The 22,614-nt window shown below is 35.2% G+C and overlaps 1 protein-coding gene across 2 annotated transcripts in view; it reads right to left on the reverse strand.

Annotated features, from left to right (window-relative positions):
* Nucleotides 1-22,614, reverse strand: part of LOC138705153 (protein takeout-like) — a 34,600-nt gene that overhangs the window by 4,085 nt on the left and 7,901 nt on the right. The window contains exons 2-6 of one of the 2 annotated variants that reach the window (XM_069833816.1): nt 15,239-15,341; nt 12,325-12,420; nt 11,155-11,302; nt 4,481-4,614; nt 439-588 (exon numbers count right to left, since the gene is read on the reverse strand). In XM_069833816.1, coding sequence (XP_069689917.1) covers nt 439-588; nt 4,481-4,614; nt 11,155-11,302; nt 12,325-12,420; nt 15,239-15,341 — 631 coding nt within the window. The remainder of the gene's footprint in view (nt 1-438; nt 589-4,480; nt 4,615-11,154; nt 11,303-12,324; nt 12,421-15,238; nt 15,342-22,614) is intronic. The other variant, XM_069833823.1, reaches the window with a different exon arrangement.

Genomic DNA, 22,614 nt, shown 5'->3' on the forward strand with positions numbered 1-22,614 from the left:
GATTTGAGGGAGGTAGGATATGATGATAGAGACTGGATTAATCTTGCTCAGGATAGGGACCAATGGCGGGCTTATGTGAGGGCGGCAATGAACCTCCGGGTTCCTTAAAAGCCACTAAGTAAGTAAGTAAGTAATAGGCTACGTTTTCAACACTAAGGAACGGAACTTTTGAACGACTCTGTATTTTAAAAACTAGGAGAATTATTTTACATTTTTTTTTTTAATTTTCTGGGGATCTACAGTCAATAATACATAAATTATTAAATATTCCAAATTCTTAACAAAGATTGGTATATGATTTTGATGGCGGTAATTATATTATCCCACTCAGTATTAGTAAGTTGTAATAAACGTAAGTTGCAGAAGGGTTAGAAAACAAACACAGTTGTCAAGATGCAAGTCGTTTCCCAGCATATTTGGCTGATTGAACATACATACCGAGGAGCTTATCACCGTTGAACAGATTGTTGAACTGTGAATGACAGTCCTTTACATCAATATCCCATTTTAAATTCTCCATCTCAATAAATTTCTTTCCGTCCCTTGTGACGAACTTGTTGACAATATGACAATTCGCAGTTACGTCAGCTGAAAAGTATCAAAAAGAGTAATTTAGTGTCAGTGGTATAAAAGAACATAAAACAGGGACATCATTTTATTTTTACTAACATTTCTAATATTAACCTGGCTATACCTTTGGATCAACAATTAAGAACCGGAAACACCGTTTGCTACTCCCTTCCACGACTGGAGTTCGATGATACTGACGTAATATACAAGCAAATCACTTTACTAATTACAGGAGGGAAGAAAAGTAGTTCATCCATTTACGTAAACTAGGAAATATCGCGATTTTGAGTTTGATAATATTCATTAGGTTTTTGTTTAATCAAAATACAGTACTGTATTAACAATGAGTGTTTTTGCTCACGAACTGAGTTATCCATTCGGACGTATTCATTATGCAGTATACAGTTTATTATACTGTCTACAGTACATTGGCATACAATATAGAGAATGAAGTTAAATTGAAAACTAATCATAATATGTATATTCAAACACATTTTTTTAAATGGTGGCCGTTCATTTCGATACGGGCTTCAGCTCTTTTGTGCATATTATCGCACTATAGACTATTCCAATTACCAGTTTCGTCCTTCGTACTAGTAACTCATGTTGAAATAATTCTGTACCTACTCTATAAAATAGTATCTTACGTACTGTAAATTCAATCTTCACTTCTGCCCGATCCGAAAATATGAAATTACTCAGACATACTATCTACTGTCCGTCCAAGTGGTTATGTCGTAGGGTCGTATAAAGGGAGGAAATCACGTGACAGTTAATTACTTAACGATGCCCTTTTATTTAAGTTATTTTAAACAGTTGTATAATATTACGTAGACGTCGACTTCCTAACAGAAATTAATGTTCTTAGAAAAGAGATAAGACGACCTAGCCACTAGCTGGCGAATAAAACTGGTGGGGGAAACCGGGATACGACGTAGGCAAATGGACGACAGTATCTGTGCGAAAATGATTCAATATTGAAAGCTCTTTCGTCACTAGAAAACGCGAACATATTTTTGGAACATACTGTTTACTATGACCGTAAGGCTACTATGACTGTATATGCGGTCTTGGATCTGTGTGGAGGACGGTTGAACTTCATTAGTAGAAGGGGTGGGAGTGAAGTACATTCAAAAACTGAGATGCAATAAAATTGAAGTTAAAATAAAATGATGCCCCTGTATAAGTAATTATGGAAGTAATATTCAAATAAAAATGTTAAGTAATCTACGAAGAGAGAAAAAAACGAACAAGTCATAAAACATACTTAATATGTCACTGTGCAGTAAAAAAAAAAACAGACTGATGTACAGTTGTGGCAAAAAAACCGGACCGACCCTTGTAGCTGATTTCAGAGCCTTGTTCACTGCAGAGCACGATAGACTGGTAACTAAGACCTTCGTGGTTCGAATCCTGCTTGGGAAGGAAACTTTTTTTTGTTCCTTATTCAAATTTATTCCCAATACTTTTCGATAACTGGTAAAATTCATGTTCTGGGAATAATAAGTTAATTAAGTAGTAAAATATCGCTAAGTTTCTATAATTTCACAACAGTGTTTTTTCGTTTTCAGTGATTTCCACACATTATTTACTTTCGTACATTTTAAATCAATTTTACTTATACTTAATTAAAGAGACATATTATAAGTCAGTCCACGTCAAAGCTAATATTCATAAAAAACATTTTTATACTAGACTGAAACTTTATATAGGTATGTAACAGACCAAAACAGCTAACAACGTGTTTTTAATATAGGCAATATTTAGAATTATATTCAATTTACATTTGTTTTAAATTGGGAGCGTAAGGTAATATTTTTTTTTAAATCCAAGGCGGGTACCTGACTGCGTCATTCACCCAAGCGTCCGCATGTAAGAGTGAAGCGCAGAAACTGTAGTTCTTTTTTGCCGCCGCACGCATAGCCTAAGGCAGCGGTGGCGAAAATGTAATCGTGCGCCGAGACACTGTGTAACATGCAACGTGCATAGCACCTATGGAGGGAGGCGGACACCCGAAGGGGAAGTGAAGCAACTGTCTGACTTATTAACGGATTTTGATTTTCCTTACGTCAAGCACTTAAATATAATTTTATACAGAACAAGGCTACAAACTAATATTTAGTACGTGTAACGATGAAAGAAATGAACAATATCACAACCTAAAATTAACTGTCTTCAGAATGTGTCTGCGACAAAGTTTTAAAATCAGGAATTATGTCACTTACTGCCAGTCGTAGTTGATCACGAAGGTATTTGTCTGTCAGTCGTGATCTAAATTCGGTTTTTATTATTTTAATTGTTGAAAATAATTTTTCACAAACGTAAGTTGTAGCGAACATGGCTTCAACAGAGCAAGCGAAAGAACGAAACTTCGGATATTTATTTTTTGGCAAAGATTTGAAAAGTTCAACATTTGTCAAGTCCTTACATCTAGCTTTCATCTAACATCACATAGTAAATCAGTGAGTTCAAATTGAAGAGCTAACCGCATTATTCTTACATCTGCTGAAAAAGGGTCGACGTACAGATGATGATGATGATGATGATGATGATGATGATGATGATGATGACGACAACAATAACACTTAGGCCCTAACCTTTTAATGTTTCATGAGTGACATGTAGTATAATGCCGTTTTATTTTATACAACCTTTTCCTCGTAATACTTGTGAACAAATCATACATTTAATATTCTCATCATATTGACAGCAAAAAAATGCGTCCTCCCATCCTACTTGGAACTTTCGTACATGGTTTCGAGAGAGACATATGCCACTCGCAGATCAGAGACAAATACAAATGGAACGGAGTTTGACTCCAGTGAGTGAGAGGGTGGTGATTGGCGGATGTTAGAAACAAGCGAAATGCACAGCTATTACTGCGAGCCACAATGTCTCGCGAGTCACGTTCTCGCCACGGCTGACCTAAGGTAATACTGAAACCTTCTGTAGTCTAATGGGGTACCATCTATATTATATTTACGAAATATCAAGGTATGGATTTAGCCAAGAGGTAATATGAGTACGGAAAGTGAAATAGTAATATGCGTTACAAGAGCGGTATGTTGATATTTTCATGTTCTCGGAAATTAAAAAAGCTCAACTACGTTTCGCTTTTTCAATCTTTTCCTCGAACATGAAAACAAACATACCGCTCGTGTATCTTACATTATTTTGTGCGAAGATCGTTTATTACATACCTGAAAGAGGAATTTCTAGTTAGTTGCAATGAAATCTCCATCTTGGTTTCTGTTCAATATGACGGCAACTTTTAAAAACTAAAATATCTATCTTCAACATTGTTGCTCTAAAATGTTTTCTGTGTTTACTATATTCCAGCAGGCCGTGATATACGTCTGTCTTTTTTTTTCCCCCAGTCTATAAATGCGAACTTAAAACAAACGGTAAGGTTATATTATAATGATTTATTTTTCATTTTAATATTTTAACAATATTATTTATATAACATATTGCGGTAATAACATCGGCATCTGGAATCTTGTTGATTTTTTCACGGCTTCCTTAATGTTACCTGCATCACGAATGCAGTAACTTTAGTGGAGTTTTAGAGTTTACTTCATTTTTGCAAATATTTAAAAACAATAATTAAAAGTGCAATTTAGGTGAAATTGGAGTGGTAAGTTTCCAATTTACAATTTTTACTATGTTAAACGTCTCCAAAAATAATATGTTAAAAGCCTAAAGCAGTAAAATGAATGTCGCGCTTAAGCAGTAAGAAGAGGGAAATTGTTATGTGTGTTACGTTGGGAATACTGAATGTGGTATTTCACACTTACCGCGTATTGGATTTGTGCGGAAAGCAAGCAAATACGCACTATCTCGCACAAAAATTGATACGCGTGTGGTAAGAAGACTTTTTTTATATAAAATTTAGTAAAATAATACTCACTGAAGTTCAAGATGCAATCACCCTTTCCGCTGATCGGCAGCAGTAACACTCTGCCTTCTAGATCATAGTCGGCTGTGAATGTCATCGTGGGGGTCTGCATATAGATATCCATAGTGAGATTATCCATATTCGCCCTGCAGGGGGAAATCAAAGTCATGAAGGCGATATAAACCTATCAGCGGCGGCTCTACAATAAGAACTGCAGAGCTGCACAACCGCCATTTAAATGGACCTGAAAAAATTAAAAATGTAAAACGTGCTTTTATGTAATCTAGTTCATTGTTTCATTTTTTTTTTTTTTTTCCAATTCATTCTCCTACAATTCGAGATTTTACTGTCTGTAGGAACCTCGAACTGCTCGAGAATTTTAGCTTTAGAGTACCTTTCGGATCAGTGATCGGCAGTTCCTGAAGCTCAACGTAGGGTAGTCGGCAGCAGAAAACTGGTTTTCTTCACCGTCCCGTAAGACTGCATTAGAGCTGCAACCGAAGCAGCTCTCTCCGAATATACAAAAGAACCGTCAAACCCTCATCTCTTTTATGACCTGCGTTAGAACATATAGGCTTCTGGACTACTGTATATCATTACAGTTCCAGTGTGTTATAGTACTGTGGGTGGTGTGATGTGATTAGTCAGTGTGTCTAAGGAAATATTTTATATTAAAAATGAATGAAATGAAAACCTAATCGACCAACCCTTTTCGAAATGAAAAGAGAAATTGCATGTTAACTTAAGAAATTAGGACGTCCTACACAAAATTTAAATATTGAAATTTCTGGAAAAAGTCGAGGAAATCATGTAGCCTACTAGTCATTTTAATATCGAAATGTGTAATGGAAACGATTGGTTTTTGCTGCGCTCATGAAACGCTTTCTCTCCCACCCGTGTATTCTGTTTAGAGGAGGAAATACATGGACAAACACTGGAGTGAAGGATTTAGTTAATTTGACTTAAAAAACTAGAAAAGCATGTGGGGCACATCTCCACTACGTGACTAGTTGTACCAGGTGGGAGAGGTGTAGCTCACGGATGGCTGGATGCACAGTCAACTTCGAGAAGGGGCTGTAATTACAGGCGTTATCCGATTTAGATGCAATAAACAGCATGCGTTTGCTAAAGACACTATTTTTCATGCAGAACTGCCAACCTTTGTAACCACGGGCCGCTACTGAAACCTATACACACTTAGTAACTATTGAGTAGGTCTACTTCATCCTGCTATCAATTCTGAACTTGCATTTCCTCAACTATTACATTAATATATGCATGAATTATGTCCTGCGTTTATTTTGCAAGTATTAAAGAGCATACCGTTGAGCCGTGTATGCCGGCTCAGTTAGCGAGGTCGGCCCACTCCCATCAGCGCCATCTTTATCATCTGGCATTACTGTTATATCCTTACGTCATAGCAGCATAGATTTATGGATTTGCAATGAGAGGGGGAAGTAGTTTTCCTGGATAGTTAAATTGTCACACTCACCAGTGTTATCAACTGGACAGAAATTCCGTCCAAACTGACGGGAATTTCAACGTAGCGGAAGGAAAAGAATGACTTTGACGCTTAACGGATTTCCTTGTGGGATTTAGAGTTACATCGTCTTTTGACTTTTTAGCTGCTGTAATTTTAATTGTTTAATTTTTGGGGGATTTTACTTTTTATTTGAACAGCCTTGCCTGTGTCGTACTATGTTACAGAATCCTCTGTTTCAGATTTCCTCGTAATGAAGTCGGAGGTTGACGAATTATTATTTTAATCTAGATTGATAAGTTAGTTGTGTTAAAATTTGCTTTTTATTTGTATAAAAATATTATGTTCAGTGGGTCTTTTTTATTTTGACGGATTCTGACGGACTTTCAGGTGCTAGACTGACGGGGATAGAATTTATGTGTTGGCAACACTGACACTCACTCGGTAGTTTGGTACCAGGGGAGACATACACTCGGAACTTCGCTAGGTGGGAGACATACTTGCAACTTCGTTACCATGGGAGACACATACTTGGAAGTTCGATAGTGTGGGAGATACATACTTGAAACTTCGCTAGAATGGGAGATATGTATTCGGAACTTTGCTAGTATGGGAAATATAAAGGGTGAAAGGGGTATAAGTGCTATTATTTTAACTGATGATTATTCATGTCATAAGGAAGAAAAAAATGTTCTTACAGTTTTTTTCTAATTCCAGTATTTAACTAATTATTAAAGTTTACAATATTAGACGTTTGACTAAATTGCTGGATGGGGAGGAGGGGGTTTACAAGTCCACAGTACAGCTCAACATACCGATACGAAATAGATGCTCTGTTCTAATGCAGGAGCGGACTAGTATAACTGTTGTTTACATAAAACGAGCAGCAAATACAAACTTTCAATCTCATTAATGGAATATAATAGTAAATTTCCATTTTATTTAACAATATTGCTTCATTTTTTATTGTACGTCTAAAAAATAAAAAATAATTGTTTACAGCACATAATCACACAAACTTTTTTCTAATGCAAAATGTTAATCTCTCCCGCTTCCGTAAAGCACTATCATTTTAAAATAAATTTCTGATTGTGTGATTTTCAAAATGAGATAAGAGACTCGCCGTTGACTGCAAATTCAATATTCTCCACTCTTTACTATTTTCTGCCTTCTTCTTAGTCTCCGCATGTGGTCTATATATCTTAAATTTAATGTACCGCAAATAGATACGAATAAAAGTAGTCTTGTAAAACTTAATTTAGGTTTATTGTTGAAAAATAACGATGTAAGAACATTGTTTGGTACAGCTTTTGAAAACACGATGGAGGAAAACAGGAGAAAAGCTTGCGAGCTTGTACAGAAAGTTGAAGATGTTTACTGGGTAACAGACGAAGTATTGTTATTGCAAGTTATCTTGAACCTTACATCCCCATACATCTCACGACACTACGCTTTTGAGAGGAGAACATGGTTTCGTAGCAGGTTTTAATTAACCTGAAATGATTAAGTACAATATTTAAATATAATCGTGTGTACGTACACTCCTCCTCTCTCATTCGGGCTGGGGACCGGCAATGGCGGAGTTATTACAGCTATTTCTATACATTATACAGAATGTTTAAAAATACGGGACATAATTTCAGGTATGTATTTCCCACATGTAGACAATCAAAATAGTTCATTACAACATGTGTCCGGAAATGCTTCATTTCCGAGTTATGGCCTTCACAACATTGAAATTCACCGGAACGTTTTTCTTTCCGCAGGTCGTTGCCGTCAAAGGAGACATTAAGAGGGCATTTGTACGTCTCCATTGCCGTCTGTGCGAGTATGGAAAATTTAACTCTCCTGGTTTGGGAAGGGGACGACCAAGATCTACAACTCCAGAAGTACAGGAGGAGATTCTGGAGGCTGTGAACATGACTCCTTCTATCAGCACACGAAGGGTAGCGTTGCAAGTCAATGTTCCTCATTCGACTGTCTGGAGACTGTTGAAAGAGTATCAATTGTATCCTTATCATTTGCAACGTGTACAGGCCCTGTCACCAGCAGATTACCCTGCACGAGTCAGGTTCTGTCAGTGGTGCTTGCAGCAGTGTGGTGTAAATCCGAACTTTCCTGCCTTAGTATTATTTACAGATGAAGCAACGAGATGGCATAACAAATTTCCACAATCAGCATGTATGGGCGTATGAAAACCCACGTGCAACTGTTCCATCTCATCACCAGGTGCGGTTCTCCCTCAACATGTGGGCCGGTATCATTGGTGATCGATTAGTTGGACCCCATGTACTTGTAAACAGACTTACGGGGCAGGCGTACACAAACTTCCTGGAAAACACCATACCTCATGTTTTAGAAGACACTCCACTGATCACTCGTCAACACAGTCACTTCTTGTGTGATGGCGCTCCTGCACACTTCAGTCGTACGGCTAGCCGGTACTTGGATCGAAGGTTTCCTGATCGATGGATAGGTAGAGGTGGCCCAATTGCTTGGCCTCCACGCTCACCTGATCTGAACCCTCTCGATTTCTATTTGTGGAGCCATTTAAAATCATTGGTTTATTCGTCTCCGGTGCCTGATTTGGAATCCCTTCGGAATCGAATTGTGGCATGTTCTGAGGACATTCGCAATACTCCTGGAGTTTGGGATCGTGTTCGCAGGTCAATGAGACATCGATGTGAGGTCTGTATTCAAGCAGGAGGTGGACATTTTGAACATCTTCTGTAATGACAACGATCTGCGGAAAGAAAAACGTTCCGGTGAATTTCAGTGTTGTGAAGGCCATAACTCGGAAATGAAGCATTTCCGGACACATGTTGTAATGAACTATTTTGATTGTCTACATGTGGGAAATACATATCTGAAATTAAATTTTCCATACTCGCACAGACGGTAACGGAGACGTACAAATGTCTTCCGATCTGGACATTGTCGCTGTGGGTACCTCTCCTGGTATAAACGACGAGCCAGCGCAGCATTGCCGTCCGCCTTACCTTACATGAAGTGTATCTCTGCCAGCTCTTGATTTGAATACATGTCGCACAGTCTAACGCCTACACAACACTGAATGTAACCTTCGCCTCGGAATGAACTGTCAGAGTGCCCTCTTAATGTCTCCTTTGACGGCAACGACCTGCGGAAAGAAAAACGTTCCGATGAATTTCAATGTTGTGAAGGCCGTAACTCGGAAATGAAGCATTTCCGGACACATGTTGTAATGAACTATTTTGATTGTCTGTATGTGGGAAATACATAACTGAAATTATGCCCCGTATCTTTGAAACACCCTGTATAGAGTGGACCATAAGAAAATTTCTTAATGTCATTAATTTTGGTGGATGATTCCTTCAGTAAACAGCAACAAAAAATCAAATAACATTTTGCTATGTTTTGAATAGTTTTCCAGAAAACCGCGCATTTTAAAATACATGAATTATGAGATTTTATTTTTTCCAATCTCGTTTAACCAGTGACTTGCTCTGAGTTGTCGTCAAATTATCTACCCTTATACTTCTTTTCTGAGGCTTGAAAATAACTTATCAAAATGAAAAAGATGTGAACAAGAAAATCACCAAATTTACACAAATTTTAGGAATAATAAATAATACATTAAAAGCTAAATTAGTACAAAAATACACAAGAATAAAAATAAATAATACTCTAGCATTACCCTCCCTTTTATACGGAAGTGAGATTTGGACATTAAGGAAACGAGATATGAGCAGAATCAAAGCAACGGAAATGAAATTTCTCAGACGGACAGCAGGATATACTCTTTTAGATCGAAAAAGGAATGAAGAAATATTAGAACAATTAGAGGTAGAGTCAGTAGAAGAAAAAATAAACAGATACAAACTAAATTGGCTACACTATGTAAAACGAATGGACAATTCAAGAATCCCGAAAATGATGATGCAATATCAACCCAGAAGACATCGACGGATAGGAAGACCCTTTAGAAGACTGCTAGATGGGGCCGAAACAGGTCTACACAGGCCTAATTCGTGACGGATGATGATGATGATGATGATGATGAATTATGTGATCGTGCAACCTGCAACCAACTGTGAGCACACACAAAGTTGTGTTTAATCTGTGTTAGAGAACGGAGAATGAATAATGCTCATTTCACGATAAACAAAATCTTAGAAAATTTAAAATTAACACTACAACCTAATTTCAATTGAATGTTCAGAAAGCACAGACAATAAGACACGCTCATTTCAAACTAAATGGAAAAGATTAATAAATATTTCTACATTTTCATTTCAATTGAATATTCTAGAGATAGTAAACTACAATATTATGCTTATTTCACGTTATAAAAACAAAATTTTAAAACATTTAAAACTCTAAACGAAAAAATAAAAATACGATATACGATGAAAGAGAATATCTGCATGGAAATATCATATGTACTTCGGTATATTAAAATAATATATATATAAATACGATATGCTTATTTTACGTTAAAGTAATAAACAAAATTAAACATATTATTTATAAAGTCATCGATTTAATTTTAATTAAATATTCGGTTAACACAACCAATAAGAAAAGTTTATTTTACATTATGTAAATCTATTTAATGATTTTAAAAAATCTCCGTTTTTCGTACTACAAGCATTTTCTTCAGCCAATTAGAAATAGTTCCCTCCCACTTTAATTATTATTAAAGTAGTTACCAGTTAACGTACATACAAGAAATCAAATTTCCTGCGCTACCGTGTCTTTAAAAGCAATTGTGTTATGTTTACATTTTTCGTTGTCTCACCCATTCCTTGCATACAAGAGCTGCATCTCTCCAGGAAATTAATCTTTACAGCGTTGTCACAGTGCATCACGTTTTAAAATTTCTTTACAGAACGAAACTTACATTTATTCGCATCACATTTCTGTACATTTAAAGGACAAAACAGAAGTTCTTTCAATCATTTATTATCATAGTACACTGTTTTCTTAAATTGATTGAGAATATTGGGAATTAATTCAATAGCTTTCCACAAAATGCGGTATGAAATGTTTAATATAAAATAATTTTTATCTCGAAAAGAAATCAAAATCGAGGAAAATTGTATTAAGAATTTTTCTTTGAAATATCTCAAAGAATAACCGTTGAAATTAAAGACGTTACTTACGGTTCACTGCGTATCACTTTCTTCGAACGACCAGACAACTTAAGTCCACAAACTGTACTCACACGACTCGCTGCAAATTGAAGTCTCTCAGTCCGTATATCGTGAGGTTGGTGAGCACCTGTTTTAGTCTGAAGTTTCCAGTACCATCTTTAAACTCAATGCGAGGGATATGCAGGGGATCCAAAGGGACTAAGCCGAGTTCAGGGACGCCTGCAACACAGTTAAATTGAAAAGCTGGTTGATATAATAATGGAAATCATAACATTATCATTGAATTCTGCACATATTAAGTCCTGATTTTTCTTCCAGTTTTAAAAGTGCCGGCAAGTTATTAAGACTTTTAAACGTTTGTTGGAAATGTTTTGTCACGCAATTTTTTATTTCTCCAATATTTCCTGTAATCTGTATACAGGATGAACTTAATTAATGTTATTAATTTCAGGGGATTACTCTTTGCGAAAAAAGTTTAATACAATTTTGTTCGTTTTTGCTTTCCTTTCGAGATAAAAATTTTTTATGTGAAATATTTCACAGCATGTTTCAGGTAAGGTAAGCGATTGATTTAATTCCCGATATGCTCGGCCAATTTAAGATAGCAGTGTTTTATGGTAATGAAAGATTTGTCCTTTAAATTGCAGAAATGTTATTTGAACGAATGTAAAATTTGAAATTCCTTTGCAGAACGAAAAGTATGTGAATTTTACACCATTAACATTTGGGATACATGTTTCAACACTGAAAATCCCAAATTCTTTTTAGTACACTTTCTGTCTGTCTGTCTGTCTTTCTCTCTGCATGTACGTATATTTTCTGTCTATGTACCTATCTACCCACCCACTCACTCATCCACCCTTTCATTCATCCATCCACCTACCCACCCACTTACCTAACTACCTACCTAACTATCTTTTCTGTTGGTCTGTCTACCTACCTACCTACCTACTTACCCACCACACCCATCCACCTATTTGGCTAAATGTCTGTCTTGCTTTCTATATCCCCGTTCGTCCTATCTGTCCTATGTACTACCCACCTACTTAACCTATCCGTACGTCCTCCCTCCATTCGGTTCGTCTATCCATCCATTCATCCATCAATCCAACCAACCATTCGATATCTGACATCCATCCATCCATCCATCCATCCATCCATCCATCCATCCATCCATCCATCCATCCACCTTTATTTAGTTATCGTAATGTCATGTATGCTTTTATTAGTGTTAGACTTACCTTTGATTAACTTCGGTCTGAAGTCTTCGATTGAATTTTTTATGCAGTTTCCTAATTCGGGATCACTCCGGCTGCATAACTTGAAATAGTCGTTAGCTGCAACAAGAAAGCATCCATTTACTCGATCTGGTATTCCCAAAGATTTCGCATATTATTTATATATATATATATATATATATATATATATATATAGGGTTTAGAACACAAAGGATGTAAGTGATATAAACTTCACGTTGAGATAAATGAGTTTAAAGTTATGTGACAATACAAAATTGTACGCAAAGTCTACGATCTCTGTTACATATTGTGTTTGGTCTTATACATATGCCAAATACTTTCTCCTTATATGATACCTATGTACCCCTATTAATAGCTTTGGAATGCAATGGAACTTTTGGAAAGGGAGTATTATGATCGAGCACTGCGACTTTACGATCTATTGCGCCAACCCTCATTTTAACTCAAACATAAGTTACTATATTATTGGGGCTCATTAATGTGGGGATATCAACAGCTTTAAAGAATTTCTTCACCTCTAATGTATATAACATTAAAATGGATTTGAGGGAGGTGGGATATGATGGTACAAACTTGATTAATCTTGCTCAGGATAGGGACCAATGGCGGGTTATGTGAGGGCGGCAATGAATCTCCGGGTTCCTTAAAAGCCATTTGTAAGTACATAAATTACTACATAGCCACTGTCATCTCGAATTAAAACTTTGAAATTGATGTTGGGCCATCTATTCAAGAACTAGCACTGTGTTACGAACTCAATGTTGGTACTCGTTTTACTACCTTCTCACATAATGCTCGGTTTAATTTGCATGGTTCGGTCTTTTCACAAAGCTGTAGGCATTGAAGCACAGAAAATCTCCGATTAATTCACGAAGTTACCTGCATGATAAAATAATTTATGTGTGGTGTGCTGTAATAACAATACGAATAACAGGATCAGTATTTTATGAAAATCAGTAACTGAACAGATGTACCGCGCAGAAATACATTTTTTTTCAATTGTTGACAGATAATCCGAGACACTATCGGTTTTTTCGACAAGATTCTGCCATACTCCACACTGGAGGTGAAATATAAGGAGGATTTTTGGATGACAATAGAGGGTTGCACATTCACCTGATCTCATCGTGTGCGACTTGTGGAGAACCTTAAAAAAGTATTCTATAGAAATAACCCTTATAGACACTAGAACTAATGGACTGAAAGTCAATAACAGTAGAAATTCCAAGAATCAAAGTGTACGAATGTAGGTTGCCTGTATCACATCTAGGTTACTTCATAGACTTTCTGAGTTGCAGCCCTGATCACATATATAACAGATTGGCCATCTCTATGTTTTATATATATTTAATCTTCCTCAACTTTGTAAGGTTGCCAAAGACAAAGAATATTAAACAGTAACATTTAAGATGACATTAAAAATGTCTTACAAGAAATTTGTTTACAATAAACTAAAATTTGCAGTAGATAATATTGTACATGATGAAAATTTGCAATAAAATAAAAAATATGGATAAAAATAGAACATAATAGATACACTAATAAAAAAGGCAAAACAAAAACATAACAAACCAACACAAACACCACGTGAAAATAAATATATAACATTAACATATCACAATACCAATACTCACAAAATAGCAACTTCATTCAGAAAACTAAAAATACAAGATAGCATACAAAACAAATAATACAACATAGAAATATCTAAATAATCACATTAAACATTCAAATAAACATAATTCAACTGGAGTTTACAAACTAAAATGCAATAGTTGCCCACATTTTTACATAGGACAGACAGGAAGATCCTTTCACACAAGATATAATGAACATATTAAAGCTATAACCAAACCCTACATCACATCAAATTATGCAGACCACATTATCAACAATAATCATGACTACAATAATATAGAAACAGATATGGAAATTTTACAAATCACACCAAAAAGTTCACAGTTAAACATCCTAGAACAATACGAAATATATAAACATACAATAACATACCCTCAACATATACTTAACACACAATTACAGTTCTATACCCACACATTATTCGACGTCATGATACGTCATAACACACAAACAACAAAGCCCCCACCATAAGAGCAACACACATCCCCACCCCTACTATCGACAAATGCACATCGTAGAATTCAAGATCACCAGTAGTTCAGGAGACACTGAAGAAGACGTGACATAACGTCGAAACGGGCCGTCTGTCGAAGGTATATACTTTTTTTTTATTTTAACACTTTTTAACGTATGACTAAGTAATTTTATGTTTTTAACAAACAAAGTGTTAACGTGAACTTTAATCAATGAAGAAAAATCAATTTGAATTGAAATACAAGTGTCGCCGTAAAATCTGCAGACAACCCTTCAAGGCTGTCATAGAAATTTCCTTAATTATTGTTGTTGGGACTCCAAATTAATGGCAGAATGACACGAATTGTTTTGTTATGGTTCCTCTAGCGCCCACCATTAATCCGATGACTTCTATATCCCTGAGCTTATATGATGTTTTGTAATAAGGGATAGTTGGTTCATAAATTGTCCTTTTCCCTAGATTAACCTTCTCGGGTAACAGTAACACGTGAAAGAGAACAACCACCAGGATCGTCACTGTAAATATGTAACGACCGCTAGATAGAAGTGCAGTTGCTCCATACAATTCAAATGAGACTTATGACGTGATTTCTTCTGCTGTCGCTAGATGGCAGTATAGTGAAATTGATTAAAGTTGCTGCCTTCAAAGTCCATAAGGCTGATCAATCTGCTAATATGTGATCTGGGGTTGCAGTCATATCGCGTTGAATTTTAAAACAAGAATTCATAAATTATGAATTATCAACATTGTTCGTAGCAGAAATAGATTCAAATATTGACTCACCGTTTTTCTTTGTCTCCTTCCCTCCGCTAGCATCAACAGAGAGCAGAATCGTTATGAGAATGGTGAAATTAATTCTCTTCATCTTATTTGTTTTCTGTTGGACCTAAAAGAAAGGCGGTTTATTGCTTTGAAGATTAATAACAGAATGGTTTATATTATGAATCCGATCATCTATCAAATACATTCGCAGCTGCTCTTCGTGGACTCTATGTACATACAGTATGTAAAAAAAAATTGTCCTTCATATTTTCCCGCTTGACGAAAGCAATTCAGCTAATACTCGTGAAACGAGATAAAGCGGCAAAATATTATCAGTTTACTAGCTACATATTGGTTAATTTATTGGAATAGGCGAACGCCCTGTACAATCAGTGTCCAGGTTTCAAGGTCATACAACATTTTATAAAAATTTTAATTGGTATTTATTTTGTCTTTCCTCTTCAAACATTTTATAATTGTGTCGTACAGGCTTTATTATATGTTAAATTCGTTTATCGAATCTGAAATCTATTTTATTATTTCTTGTGTAGCTTTACTTTGTAAGAAAACTCGTTCAGGACACTAGAAAATTCGTAATTCGTACAAATAATTTATCAGCATATCAATAACAACCTCATAAAATTACTTACAAAAAACACTCCCAAAAATAATATACACTTATGAAAAAAAAAATTATTTGATTAACAATATTTTCACCGTTACAATTACACATATATAAAAACTAAATATAAACATTTACATAGAGATAATAAATTTTACAGGAGAAAAAGTTCGTCTATAGGGCTGGACTCTGGAAGAGTACCCAAAACGCTCATTGAATTTCCGCGTTGAATAGCAATACTTAAGCGTTGACGCAAATAAGTAGTGCAACGGCGATCACCAGTAATGGAGATCAAAATTTGGCCGATTTGAGATACCAAAACTTTAGCGTCATGACTCCAAGGACCGAAGGTCTCCACAGCAAAGGGGATAAAGATATAATTGTCTAAAAGATGGGCATATTTATTGACTTTCTTCTTCACGGCTAATTCAGCAGCAGATGCTGCGCGTCTGGAGGTATTCGGTAAGTGAGATGGAGCTAGAGTGTCAACGCAAGTGGAGTCCCAAATTAAAGATTTTTCTCTAGTAATAATATGTGATATTATTTTAATTCCTATCACTATTTTAAATCTTTTGTGTTAAGGGCTAAAATTGTCATTGCTTTAGTTTTATCCGTTGGTATTTTAAAATTGAATTTGTTTGTTATTTTTCAAAATTTATGTGCGCCATCTAAAGATGGTTCTTGGGGTTGGCCAAGACTACCTGCTCATCAGCAAAGAATAAATAGTTTAACATAACTTCATTAATAACAAAATATTTCAAATCAAATTTGCACCTTTTAATGGTTTCGTCTATTTAAGTATTAAACAATATAGGTGAGAGGATATTTTTTTCTCATAACCCTATTGATTTCAACTAGTAGGCCTATATTATCTGTCTATCTTTGTATGTGAATATTCTATTATTGAATATAAGCTGATTATTGTTTTTATTAGTTGGTTACGATACCATATTAATGTCAATATTTCCTTTAATTTTGCCTCAATATAGAATCGAATATTTTCTTCATCTTCAGTCCACATAGCCTTATAACATGTAGATGCGTAAGATACTAAATTCACCAGGAAATTATTCTACGATACATTAAAATATAGAATTCTAAACTGACTCTGTAAAATGTCAAGTACAGAAGCTTCAGTTCGGTATCCGGAAAAAATTGTAAATACGATACTCTATCAATACTCATTCATTACAGATATTACTCATTCTAGACTCAGAAGAGAAATCAAAGATTTTCTTAGATTTAAAACCTGCATGTGATAATATTACCACTTATTATTTATGTCAACAATTTGGAAATTTTGGAATTTCGATACCAATAACAATCATAGATAATTTTTCGGAATATGTCGTTCAAATTCGCATACCTTTCCCTACCTCTAGAGATGGGACCAATATATCGGTTTTTACGAAATACTGACATTTTCGTTTCGATATATCGGCATCGAAATTTTAATTCAATATTTCATATAATATACCCACTTTCTCATAAATTTATCGTTTTTTGTGGAATTATCATCATTATCAACAACAAAATTCACACTAGATAACTACGATTATTCCCGAGAGATGGCGCTAATGAAGGTGGACAGTTACTTAATTGTGTAACCTTGAAATATTCAATATAATCAATAATTCCTTGCTCTAATTGATTGGACTGGAATGCGAATTCAAACTGGTTAATATTTACTTACTTACTCATGGCTTTTAAGGAACCCGGAGGTTCATTGCCTCTCTTACATAAGCCCGCCATCGGTCCCTATCCTGAGCGAGATTAATCCAGTCTCTACCATCATATCCCACCTCCCTCAAATCCATTTTAATATTATTCTCCCATCTACGTTTCGGCCTCCACAAAGGTATTTTTCCTCCGGTCTCCCAACTAACACACTATATACATTTCTGGATTCACCCATACATGCTACATGCCCTGCTCATCTCAAACGTCTGGATCTTATTTTGAGGTTTCATAACAAGCTGTTATTTTACGGTGCTGGGTTCTTAGCCATTCCCCTAACTCCCAAGCTGGAGGACCACCCCTCATCGGCTGTCCGCGACTGCTTATTCAATATATTCTTAGCTACCCTCCATATCTGGAGGCCGTCTCCTCTATTCGCAACCTGAGGATCTGCCACGCCGTAGTGATATATTGTTATTAATGTTCTCCAAGGCAGGAGCAAATCCTACCCTGAAATGGAAGCTTCTGACCTCAAAACGTTTATTTTTATATTCTGAAATTGAAAGGGAAACAAGGATTTAATACCGATGTGACATTTGCTTACAGCTACGATTTCTATGGACAACGTAATACTGACATTCTGTTTTCTTATTATATCTCTAGTGCATAAAAATTCTATCCCTATCGTCACCACCATTGTTGTTTGGAATGTTGGAGTGTAACAATAATTTACAATGAGAACTTACTATAGAAGGATTGTATCAAATCAGTTATGAAATTTGTAACTTTCAATATACGGTTTACCTACATTTATAAATAATTATAAATTCTGTTTACTTACATTTAAAAGAGATTACGTTGTTAGGTAGAAAAGAGCATTAATTATATATGTGTGCTGGATTAAATCCTGTACAAAATTAGAACAATTGAATAGTTTTCCATTATCAAATACTCAACCATGTAGAGTTCACTTAACTTTTTCCCACTAATTATATCATTTAAGCTCATCTTACCTCCACCATAATTTTGATTTAGGTTAGTACATACATCATATGGTATTGAAAATGTATTGTCTATTGTCACAATTTTATATTTATGCTTTTGAATGTTATGATGTGAATTTCAACGGTAAAAAGGAATATTAAAATTTAAGTAATTTTATTGTAATTCGTAAATGTTCACCTGAAAATGCAGCTTACGGAATAGCGATATATCGATAATCGTTTGGTATATCGATATATTTCTTGTAATTTATATTGATTATCAAAGTTAGGTTTGCAGTATATTTCAATATAAATATATCGGTATTTAAATTGTTTTCTCTATCACTTCCTACCTCTAAATTCCGTAATTTGTGACGGAAAATGTGTTGTAAGCATGCGTCGTATGGTGGCGGCAGCGTATAAGGAATTATGGGTATTCCTATCCGCTGGTGGCGGTATCTGTTCTGTCATGTCATATTAAACGCGTACGAGTAGATAGTGCAGTTTATGATGAATTTTTTGGAATTATATCGGGCTATTATCGACAGAAATTGAGGTAAAGAATTGTGTTTTACGAGCATTTTATTGCCTAAGAAGAATTCAAAGAATAATGTTTCGTGTGGTAATGTAAAAACAGTTAAAAGAAATGTATAAATCTTAGCTTTGCGTTATGGACTATCCACAGAGCTTGTAAAAAATACGTCATTGGTTACAGTGTAGTGAATTGGCGTGTGTTACAGAGTTTGACGTTGATGTATTTAAAGTTGTTAGTGGTAGATGATTTTGAGACAGAAGTCGTTAATTGTGTAGTAACTGATTATTGCAGTTTTACTTAAAATGTTAAAGAATTTGGATATCTTTTAAAATTACATAAAAACGGATAGTCAACCTAGCAAATGTGGTCATTTGTATGTGTTCGAACTTTTCTATCGTTAAATGGAGAGAGTTTCAGGAAGAGCCATGGCAAGAAATTATGTTCCCTCCAGTCATTAGGAATACCAGTCATTAGGAATATCACCGAAGTCTACATTGGATATAGCTTGGAAGAACTAGGACCCACAACATGTACAGGAGAAAAGGATTATTAAGGTATGTTAAATGTACACGATTTCATCAGTGACGAAAGTAGGGAATTACAGTCTTTTAACTATATATGATGACATCTGTGACGAAGGAAATTGGGATATTGGAGAAAACTATATTTTCCGTCTTGTTATCTGTATACGATGATGTCATCAGTGACGTAGGAAATTGGGGTATGGGGAGAACTACACTTTTCGGTATTTTACCCAATCATAATAAACTGATCATAAAATACTGGGTGTTCAGTTCAAAATGTGTCATGGCTCGCTGTATGCCGTCATGTGGCTAGCCGATGAGCCTAGAGAATTCAATCTTCCTACACTTCCGCAGAGGTGTATAACCTAAGAGGCAGAGCAGTTACCTAGCATGTACGGCGTTCATTCTGAAGAGTACGTACCGATACGTACGGTAACGCCGGTAGTGGCAGGAATGTGAACCGTTTGGAAATACGTACTATCGGGATATGGGGAGAGGGTTAAGACGATTACTTACGTATTTGTTGACATTAACTTCGACGGTCAACATGGACACGGAGCATTTGATTTGTGTTGTGGAATGTTACCGTACGCAACCGATGATAACAAATACCCTGCGTACGACTTGCCGGCGCAAAACACAGTTCCAAAGAGGTTATGGTAGCACACAGACCGTACAGACCGCCATCTGTTGCTACGACGTTCAAGTTATACCGTACACGTTCTCAAGTTCAGATTGAAGAACGCCTTAAATAATAGGCAACTTCTCTAACATATAAACTGAAACTCGCTTCAAATCGGTGACCCAACAACAGTGACGTCATGACACACTTTGAAATGAACACCCAGTAGAAATATTAAGAATATATATCATCTTGGTAATTATGTAGTAAGCATCGGCGACGCCGCCATCATGCTGACGATCCGATAGAGTTCAATAGCGGAATTTCTCATGGATCACTTTTAATAGTGGGTAATTCTACAGAAGAAATAGACCAAAGGAGGCACAGTTTTTTCTTTAACAGTAGCGTTCAGCAGATTGTTAAGTATGTGCTTTTAATTTCGAACACCCCGTTTTCGATTATTGTGACATTTTGTTAAGTGACCTAAGTTCTGAACTGTCGGTCAAGTTACAGCGAGCTCAGAATATGTGCGTCAGATACGTATGCAACATCCGACGTTATGATCACATATCATCGTCCTTCGCAAGTCTTTCGTGGCTCCGACTTAAAGAACGTAGAACTTTACACTCTTTGTCTTTACTCTTTCGAATTCTGCACACTTCAACGCCAAATTACCTTTCGTCTCATTTCTCTTATCTATACTCTAACCACGACGTAAATACTAGATCACTTATCTGTGACGCGTTAATTATACCTCTTCATAGAACATCTCGTTATTCATCATCTTTTACAGTATCCACCTCGCGACAATGGAATTCCCTGTCACAAAGTATTAGGGGCTGCAAGACAATAAACACTTTTAAAAACAGCTTAAAAGATAACCTTCTTAGCAATTCACTCCAATCATACTGACTTAAACTATCACTGTCTACATTGTTACTCCTTCCTTTAGACATGCATCCTGATAGTGCTGTACTTTCAAAATTGTCTCATAATAATCTCTTTCTATTATCTAACATTATTCGAAATATATTAACATTCTATGTATTTTAGCTTAATTCTACTAGATAGTGTGTATTTCAGTGTTTAATTAATAGTTTAATTCGTAAATAACTCTTGTATACATGTAGCTCTTATCTAAATCAAATTGTTGAATTCTTTGTAAGTTCATACATATGTATGTATACTTTTTGCTGGTTGAGTGGAAGAGAAGGCCTTACGGCCTTAACTCTGCCAGCTAAAATAAATTATTATTATTACTATTATTATTATTATTATTATTATTATTATTATTATTATTATTATTATTATTTATGTTCAGTTTTGCAGTACCTTATTGATCTGAACAATAATAGATCCAAATAGTCTATTATAATCCGATCGCGTTCCGCCACTGGTGCCGTGTTGTGTAGAAACAGAAGTTCAAAGAAGGAAGTAAACGTATCGGTGTAGTTGGAAAGTGGTGTGGGTTAATGAAACAAAAAAGCGTATTACTCTCCAATTCCCCATGCCGGCGGGGCTCCCTTCAATGTAACCAATTACATTATTTTCACGTTACAAATAATTAAAGTGTTATTAGATGTGTGACTTGAAGCTTTCCCGGCGTTTGATGTGGAATAATAAACTTATTCTCGGAATTCCCTGAAGAAGATGGCAGAGCTAGTCATCGAAAGCTTGGAAGCAACTATTCAATTCACTTGACTGAGAAACCGAGAAGAATTATTCCATATTATTAGATGTGTTTGAAAAAATGTATATATTTAGTTTGACTTGTATTTCAACAAAAGTTAGGCTTATGTAACATACAAATACTTCAGGGAAATTGAAGACAAGAATCATTCTTCGCTGCATACCATTCCACATAGTTTTAATGAGTAATTTTATTTATTTATTTACGTATTTATTTATTTACTTATTTATTTATTTACTTATTTATTTATTTATCTATTTACTTATTTATCTATTTATTTACTTTATTTCTTTATATATCTATTTATTTATTTATTTATCTATTTATCTATTTACTTACTTATTTATATATATATTTATTTATCTATTTATGTATTTATTCACTCACTCACTCACTCACTCACTTATTTAAACTAACTAGCTAGTGAGTACAAATTAAATTTATAAAACAAAAATGTTTCTAGCCACTATCTTAAGAGCCAGGCTCGTGTACGGTGTGATCTTAGTCAATAATATTACTAAATACAGTAAGTAACTTAATTCAAACCAATAAATACAACACAAGAGCAAGAATAAAGAAGAAAGAGAAAAATATACATTTAATATAAATTGACAATCCGACAGAAGCCAGTGATATTCAATGAAAACATGAATATAGTCGACAGAAATAAAAGGTAAAAAATGCATTTGTTAATATTGTATGTCATGAATAATTTTACAAATTTCTTTTTTAAAAGCTTCAATT

The sequence above is a fragment of the Periplaneta americana genome, chromosome 1 (assembly GCF_040183065.1).
Source record: "Periplaneta americana isolate PAMFEO1 chromosome 1, P.americana_PAMFEO1_priV1, whole genome shotgun sequence".
Taxonomy (NCBI): domain Eukaryota; kingdom Metazoa; phylum Arthropoda; class Insecta; order Blattodea; family Blattidae; genus Periplaneta; species Periplaneta americana.